This window comes from Stegostoma tigrinum, chromosome 16 (genome assembly GCF_030684315.1).
Source record: "Stegostoma tigrinum isolate sSteTig4 chromosome 16, sSteTig4.hap1, whole genome shotgun sequence".
In the NCBI taxonomy this organism is placed as follows: Eukaryota; Metazoa; Chordata; class Chondrichthyes; order Orectolobiformes; family Stegostomatidae; genus Stegostoma; species Stegostoma tigrinum.
Window position 1 is genome coordinate 17,356,632 of NC_081369.1, and position 9,298 is coordinate 17,365,929.

The 9,298-nt window shown below is 39.1% G+C and overlaps 1 protein-coding gene across 2 annotated transcripts in view; it reads right to left on the reverse strand.

Moving 5' to 3' along the window:
- Positions 1 to 9,064, reverse strand: part of LOC125459748 (centrosomal protein of 72 kDa-like) — a 53,958-nt gene extending 44,894 nt beyond the window's left edge. For both annotated transcript variants that reach the window (XM_048546549.1, XM_048546550.2), the window contains exons 1-3: positions 8,886 to 9,064; positions 7,889 to 8,016; positions 4,543 to 4,735 (exon numbers count right to left, since the gene is read on the reverse strand). In XM_048546549.1, the coding sequence (XP_048402506.1) occupies positions 4,543 to 4,735; positions 7,889 to 8,016; positions 8,886 to 8,958 (394 nt within the window). In that variant the 5' untranslated portion in view covers positions 8,959 to 9,064. The remainder of the gene's footprint in view (positions 1 to 4,542; positions 4,736 to 7,888; positions 8,017 to 8,885) is intronic.
- Between the last annotated feature and the right edge of the window lie 234 nt (positions 9,065 to 9,298).

A 9,298-nucleotide genomic window follows, 5' to 3' on the forward strand; every position in this document is an offset into this window, starting at 1 on the left:
ACATTAAAAACAATAATCTTCCTGTTCCCCACATCTCCTCATGATGGAAGTTTCAAAACACAATGCAATCTTTTCATGAGGTGTATTTTGATTAACATTAATAGGGATAAAATTTTCCAAATAAGATTGCTGATGTGAAGTAACACTCAATCCTGACTCCCAATTTTAAATTCTGTTCAAGTCCATTTATGACAAATTCACTGCAAAATTCAAATTCATTATTTTCATCCACAGAACAGGTATCAAAATTACAACAAAGATGCCTGAAAGATACCCCATGATCCCAAAAAAACATAGCGGAATCCAATTTCAACTGGAGATACATCAGTTTAATAATATAGACCTTATTCTGAACCATCTAACTCTACAGGTATTATTTAGGTCATACATATTTATTTAACTTCCAGCTGACCCCTTCCCCCATTTTGGTGTTTCTTTTGGAGAGTAGAGAAACTTTTTGGAGTTAAATTTCACCCCAGAAATGCCAGCAAGAGCAGAAGCCCATGATTGGGAAATCCTAGTGGAATCTAACAAATTAGAAGCTAAATTAACAAAACCGAAGAAATTTTGGGTGTATACAGATGTGTTAGATTGGTGAATTATCAGCCCTAGAAATGTAGCTTTAATATCAATTATATGAAATTCCTTGGCATTTATGTTCAGAAATTTTCAGAATTGTTTTTCCTGCTGTTGGTGAATCTGCTCTTCTATCCTAGTCACCCAATCTTTCTTCAAAATATTGTGCCACTAGCCTGGCTTTAACCTTAGGTCCTATCAAAAATGCCTTTTTAGCCCATTGCCACCTAGGTGATGAGGTTAATGATCCCCATCTAACACATCTGTATATACCCAAATGCTCCCCAATTTTGTAGTTCTTGTTGTTTGATAGTTTTTATTCATTTATTTTCTAATTTGTTAGTATCCACTAGGACTTCCCAATCATGTGGGTTTCTGCTTTTGCTGGCATTCCTGGCCTGTAGTATATTCCTTGACTTTATTAAGCTATGCCCTGTAACTTACCTTCTACTTCTTTATGGACTGTTACTATTTTATTTCACCCTCCTTTTATTATATGGATTCCTTTCCACAGTTTGTGAAATCTTTCTAGAGGTATGTTCTCTCCCAAGGCCACTGTCAGAGCCTTTCCTGTCTTCTATTTTTGTACTTCATGTTCCAAATACATGGCTGTTACACTTTCCAATGAACCTGCTTGTTCTGCTTACAGTTACTGTTCACCACTGACATCGGAACTAATCCCCCTTCATCTGGCAAGCTTTCACTTACCAGTCTGATCCTCACAGCTGTGCAACATAGGGTTGAGAGAGGTAGCTAGTTCCTGGTTACTTTCTATAACTTTTTCTACAAACCGAAAATGTGAAACCAATATCTAGCAACCTTGATGAGTATGTGAACCATCTGTTTCCATACTGTACAATTATTATTTTCCATCTTTACCAATAACCTTTTCCATACTTTCATTCTTTAAGCCCCTCTCTTTCTTAATAAACGATGTCTACTGATGTCTCTCTGATGAAGGGTCTAGGCCCGAAACGTCAGCTTTTGTGCTCCTGAGATGCTGCTTGGCCTGCTGTGTTCATCCAGCCTCACATTTTATTATCTTGGAATCTGCAGTTCCCATTATCCCCGTCTACTGATTGAATCAGGTTTCCAACTCTCATTATGTCTTAAGGCTTGTCAAACTCTTTCTGTGACTAAACCTTTAATTAAAGGCTTTCTGCCTACATTATAGTATATTCAAATTGTCAAATGAAGTAAAGCTATTTGCAGTTCCCTTGAAGCTGGGGCTGATCATTTATTATTGATGGAAATGTAGGAGTTTGCTACCATCTGCAGCAATTTCGTAGCATGCACAGCCCATGCTGGTGCATCCGATAATTTACAATCTGGCTTATCTGCCAAATGCTAAGAATCATTTTGTCTATTACAACATGGCTTTTTCACACTACCCATTGCTGAAAAGACCTTGTAATAATTATGTTCAGACTTGCACAAATATTTGTAAATTCAATAACAGCAAACTCCCTCCAATAATCAGCAACTGAATTTGACAATGGTCCAAGTTCAGTTCTTACTCACTTTTCCATTATGTCATCCACAATGATTTTCTTATCTTTACTTTGATTCATCGTCAAACTGACTGAATCTGGTTCCCAAATTTATACTTTTTTTGTTTTTTAATCCATACCTTTAAATAAATTACTTCTACCTCATCAAAATCCCTTACTAAAGGGAAGGCTTAACAAAGACCATGATGGGGTCTTTTGGTATTAAACATTTATTGCATCTTTTCTATAAGCTTATTACATACTTCATAACTTTGATCCTGGTATCCTTTACTGAAAATTTTAATGTTTTGTTAGATGGTTGGGCAAATTGCCTGCACAGTTTTAATGCAACTAGGTTTTTTGTATCAAAATTTCAGTGTTCATACAATAAAGCTTCTTCAATTTAGGTGGGATTAACACTTAACATTTAATAAAATTTTATTAAAATTAAAAAGAAACAAAGTTCTGATAGTGTAAATTACAATTTTGTAAATCAATCCCCTACTACTCAGTCTGAGTAGCATTTGAATCAATCTATTCCATATAATGTGGACATGCATCTACAGTCCAACGCTGTACAATTGAAAGATTTTTCCACAAACATCACTGTCTTGAAATTTCTTGTGATCAATACAATCTTATCTTTGATCCATATTCTTCCTCCAAATCTTATTTATCATGTTTAGTTTTGAAGCACTTATTATATTATTTTGAACAGTCTCTGGCGTTATCATATTTTGAATCATACCTAAACTGTTGGTTAACCACACCCTGGACATTTTTGGATTTCTGTCTTTTAGTGTAAGTCCCAAATTCTCTTTGCTACTTGAAAAGTGCCAGAAATATTTCTGTCCTCATTTCTTTCACTTAAAGTTCTTCTTTCATAGTGTCTTCTGCAACCTGTATCTAGGCAGTCTTGTTAGCCATCAACATTTTAGCTTCTGTTTTCTGTCATATGGTCAATTGTCCCAGAAGTGGCACAAATATCACTGGAAAGGAATGCCTTCCAAGGAACTTTTATTTAAGCGCTCACAACACTTGTTCAAACTGCATGTGTCTTTCCACAAATTTAACTCCCACCAAAACTAGAAGACTGACCATACTTGATAATTTGACACAGTCTAATAACAAAGGCCAGCACAGGTTGTTTCCAGCTGGAATTTTTGCACTCTTGTATATAGCCAACTGAATTTCACTCTTCCTAAATTTGTTAAAATCTGACCACACTCTGTAAGCAGTTAGTAAATCATCTCTTTAAAGAACACTACCAGCCAGAAACAGGCCCTTCAGCCCACCAAGACTGTGCTGACACAGGATGCCTTTCGAAACTAAAAACCTTTGCTTCTACACTTTCTGTAGCCCCGTATTCCCTGCCTATTCAGATATCTGCCAAGATGCCTGTTAAGTACTGTCATTGTAACTGCCTCCACCATGTCCTGAGGCAATGCACTCCAGGCACTTACCACCCTTTCATATCTCCTTTAAACTTACCCCTTTTTTACCATAAAATTATGTCCCCTAATATTTGATGTTTCTACTCAGGGAAAAACACTGATTATCCATTCTATCTGTGCCTCTCATAATTTTGTAAACTTCTATCAGGTCACCGCCACCCCCCCTCATCCTTGATGTTCAAATGAAAACAAATCAAGTTTGTCCAATCACTCTAAAACAAGCATGTAAACCACTTCTGTAACCTCTCCAAAGCCTCCACATCCTTCTGGCAGTGTGGCAACCAGAACTGTCCACAATATTTCAAATTTTGATCAATTTAAACATGAAAGTTAATGATTTATCCAAACCTTCCATCCATGTTCAGACCATCAGGCTTCAAATCTGTTTTAAAAAAACAACTTCACTACTTATTTTCCAAAGTATGGTAGCAAAAATGTCAAGGCCTCTCCTTGTTCACCCCTCAATAAAGCAGTATCATGGTTCACATAGTTACCTTATTCTTCTGATAGGCTATGAGGTTCATTTTTGGAAAACAAGAGTAGGCTGACATAAATTGATACTTTCCACTTGAACACACCATCTTACAAAATTATTCTTTGGTTAGAATACTGCTTTTTTTTCAATTTTTGACCGACAGGCAGCCTCCAATCCTGTTACTAATGTTAAATACCGAAAGTTAAAATGCCAGTTAGACAGAGTCCAGTTATATTCTTCACTAGTCAGAGCTACGGTTCACATACCATATACACCAACCAGTTTATGACTTGTTCCCCATATTTATACATCCAGCTCTCACCCATTTAGCTGTTCATCTACAATCAGCAAATATTTCCTAGTTTCATTAGGTCTCAGGCATCCTGGCCAAACTCATAAAGACTCTTACATGCCGCATATCAGTTCCTACAGGTATATCTAAAATCACAGTATAACTGCAACATAATGGCACGTGGGAGTATTTCAGCAATTTAAGTCTCTTTGTTCTACTTATTAGGCAACCCAATGAGAAATAATTCATGCTTACCCAGTTTCTTTAAACTTGGTAGTAGGTGTATTATATACAGTCTGTAGTTCTCCTCATTCCTAGTAACTGGGTTCAGGCGCAAGTCAAGTTCTTTCAAATTGGTTAAATGACGCAAGCTGGAAATCTCCTTTGAAGATGGTACATTATTATAATATAAATTTAACTTTTCCAATGAATGCAAATTCTCCAAACCCTAAAAAAAGTATAAAGACAAAGTAATCATTCATAAAATAATTGACACCTTTTACACTAACACTACTTTTACAAGCTTGCCCCAAATAATAATCAGATACAATCCCTCTAACATGTGAGATGGGCTGCAATAGAAGTAAATTTAAAAATACTGATCAATCACCTTCTATAAAAATAGAAAAGATTATGATGGCTTTATTTTCCAAGATCCTGATGCCTAAGTGTTAGCTGTCAGTTCTGGACCAACGCCTACACTTTGTAGCCCTTTTGAGCAAAACCCAATTGGCCCTTGCAGCTGGCTCTACTTTGTTTGTTAGTTCTGTACCCAAGGAGGCCGAGAAATAGCATCTCCTACATTTTCATCTTCTAGGAATTTCCAGCAAACTTGAGCAATAAATCAATTACACATTCTCCCTCATCACATAAATGGATGTTCCTAATCAAAACAGGTTTGAACATTTATTATCCAATTCAATCAATAGTTGGTAAATTGCTTAATGTCTGTAAAGTCAAACACAGCGAATGCAGAAAATCTGAAATAAAAGTAGATCAGAGTGAACATTTTCAGTCTCCTTTAATCTTCTGTTCTCAGATCCAGAATAGAGTTCAACACTTTACACTCTGCCACAATGTATTCTGGGCTTAACATAACATTTTTCTTTTTCCACAGCCTTCACCTCTGCTTTAATCTGCTTTGCCAAGGGTTCACACTTTACCCAGCACACACGTTTTCTGGTCTTCAAAAGTTTTATTCCAGCTGGACTGTTCCTTCCATCCTTTTAATTGAGAGCTACAGTGTGATATTAACTGCCTTAATTTCTCTGCATTCCTCAATCGAACCTACCTCCCTCTGAGCTTCCAGTGCTGTTTTATCAGGTGCAACCTTAACAGTGTTGACAAGTGTGGTGCTGTCCTTGGTTGCAAACCAACCTATGTTTTATGTAGACACAGAATGCCAACCCCTCTTACCGCCGCCTGGAACAGCAAGACAACAAGACTGACGTAATCCTCTGCATCACTTCTCTCGATAGGCTCAGACTACAACTTCACAGTTCCCCTAAACCAACAAACCACACTTCACACTCTTTCCCAACGTTACCAAGGAGATTGAGTGGGGATATGATTGAGATGTATAGAGTTATGAGGGGCATGGATAGGGTAGAGAGGAAGATACCCTTCCCCTTGGTGGAGGGATCAATGTCTGGAGGCATACATATGAGGCACGGGGAAAGAGGTTGGGGGGATGTAAGGAAAAACTTGCTGACTGAGAAAGGTGGTGGGAATCTGAAATTGACTGCATGAGTGTTATAGACAGAAACCCATATAACAATTAAGAAGGTTTTAGATGTGTACCTGTGAAGCCAAGGCATACAAGGCTATGGGCCAAGTGCAAAATGAGACAGTTAGGCAGTTGTTTTTGACAAACACAGAGTCGATGGACCAAAAGGCCCTTTTCTGTGCAGTAGACCTCTGTGACTCTATGACAAACTGCCTGGTAGATCCATCACTTTAGCATGCTTTTGCCCATAGAACTGATTTCTCCTACCTGTCCAAAGCTTGCAGGTTAGGTGACCCTGCTACATTGCCCATAGCATCCAGGGATGTGTAGATTAGGTGGATTAACCATGAGAAATGCATGGTCACAGGGATTGGGCAGGTGGTTGGATCTGGGTGGGATGCTCTTTAGAGGGTCAGTGTGGACTTGGTGGGCTGAATGGCCTGCTTCCATACTGTAGGGATTCTATGATTCTATGACTGACACTATTTTTCTCCTCCCCTTATCCATTCTTTTCACCTATCTCCACAACTCTTCCAGTGTCTTACAGTGCCTTAATACCTAGTTTCCAGTTTCCAGGCACAAAACATCTCTTCTTTTTAACATGAATATTCAATCCTTCCACAACACCATCACCATCCTGCAAGACAGTTGAGGACACTCTGCTACTTCCTTGGAGGTCCAAGTGGCCTCTGTCCACTGCCACTGTCTTCCTCTTGGTTAATGGTTTCTCAAATAAAACTTCTCTTTCAACTTCACTCACTGCATCCAAATAAATGGTGCACTTAAAAATATCTATATAAATCCTAGTTACCAAAGTCGGCTTATTTTGGGTCACGTCAAAAACTCACCATCGCACTTCTATTCAGGTTCTTTCCTTCACCTCATTTTCCAATGCATCGTTTACTGTATTGGTTCTGCTTCCTGCTCTCAGTATTAATGGAACATTTTGTGAAAAATGCTTTCAATTTTCACTTTTCCCATGCTTTCATGTGGTCCTTCCCTGAGTTTTGCAACTCCGCTTTGGAGATCAGTTATCGATCAAAATTCACTTATGTCCACTGTCTCCCAAAGTTACCTTGACTCCACTTACTCTTACCCTGTCTTCTTACAAGGACTCTTTTCTGCCAGTTTCTCCGGTGCTTCACTCATCAGATCTAATGATGCCACTTTTCATACTACTGTTCTGACTTGAAACTTTGATTATCTGACCTATAAATGTCCAGCTTTTTTTATCTTCACTGTCTCTGGATATCCTATCTAATGCCTTTTATAATGGCCAATCCAATCTAACTGCCTTTTCTTGATGCTATTTAAGAAGTTGTCATCCCTCAATCATCTTGAGAGCTTCTTCACTGTTCATTTTCTCTCTAATTAAATGACCATGCAGAAGACTTTATGAAAAGATGTTGGCCAATGCCAGAATTTCCACTCAAAGGGTTTCTTTTCTCAAGCTTTCTCAGTCTAAGAATTTTCAAAAATACAGCAACACCACAATCCAACTGAAATTCTAGTGACCATAGTTTTATATGTTATTCTTAGAAGCCAAGTAATGCTGGTCAGACCAAATTTATTGCAAATCCTCAGCTGCGCTATAAATTTTGTGGTTGGGCTTCTTTTATATCTTAATAGCAAAGGTTAAGATACTTCAGTAAAAATTAATTATTCCTAATAATGTTTTGTCTAATCTTGGACATTAATATGACGCCACTAAACTAAGTGAAATAATGATTGATCCTTAAACTACATTCTACATGACAGTAGCTGCAGAGTTTGATTAATTATGCAGGATTGTTGCAAATATAATTTCTGAATAATTCAGAAATCAAAACAGGAAACTGGAGGTCCCTACTTACTACAAGTGAACAGGAGACTCACCCCGAGGCTGACAATAGAATTTCTCGACAAATCCAGAGACTTGAGTCTCCTGAAGTTCAAAAATGCATCTCCAAGACAGCTAATTTTGTCACTATAGGTTCCCTGCAATGAGAGAAACTCCACTTCATCTGAAAAGAAAGCAAGATGTTCAAGTGCAAGAATCTTTATTTACTTATGGAATATTTATTTTTATGTTATACTATGACCTGTTCACTCTATCTTTACAAGCACCATTATCGCGATTTATTTGGTGAATAACTGAACTGAAAGAGTTGGCCAACGTGCTCAGAAAATCAACCTGTGTGGGAAACATAATGGGCTGGAATTTTGGAAAAATTAACATGAATAATGAATACTACTATTAAAGCACACAGGTGCGACTTGAACCCAGGCCTCTTGCTTAGAGATAGGGACACCATGACTGCATCACAAGGGCCCCTCCAACATAGCTTTATAGATATTTTCCTCAATAACTTGCTCAAAGGTGTTGTAAGACACAGCTCAGGCAGTTGGACCTTGAACACAGGCCTTCTGGCTCAGCACTGCACCACAAGACACCACTGGTCATAGCTGCTTTTATATATTCAGAAGTATTATCATACACACTACTGGATGACCTTCTCACCACCAAATCACCGGGAACATAACTTTCTATTGTGAATTTAATGATTAAAAGCGTCAACGTTCTTTTAATGTGTTAACTGTAATGACTTTCAATCAATTCCGCTGGGCGTTATTTCCAAATGTCAAATTTACCAAGAGTGCCACAGCCACCTCTGGAAACCTTCCTGTTGAGCTGCAGGGTTCTACGGAAAGGATGAAAGTTGACACTTAGCCCCAGGCAGGGGAAGCCACCACAAACAAACTGATGGTGCAAAGCCAAAAATGAGCCTGGGATAACAGTGATTGCCATGGAGGGATAACAACTCACTTCGTCTGCATTGCTAGCCCGAAAGCCAATGGCATCACCCCGCGTCCCCGGAATTCCAACTCTTACCCAGTCTTTGGTTGTTCAATTGGACCTTGTCTCTGATCCATTCTTCAGTTGCTTCCAACTCCACTGCCGCCATTTTCCTTTCTCTATACCCCTTCCCTCTTCGACTTTGTTTCCTTCTGTATGTCCCTCTCCCTGATAGTCACACAACACTAGTTTACCCTCCAAACAATCACCAAATCACAGAGCTGCCAGCTCAGACATGCACTGCGGCAGGGCCATGCCCCCGGAGCCGTGAAAGATGCTGCGCGTCGTGCTTCGGGTTGCTGGGCAACAAGCACGCGGAATGCGTGGCGGGGGGGCGGGGTAGGGGGCGGAAGGGCGGGGTTGAAGTCAGTTTGGGCGGGGGTGGGGGAGGCGAGAGCTCGCTGCGCCCTCTGCAGGTGAGCGGGATAAGTGGAGCACGAAGTGATGGA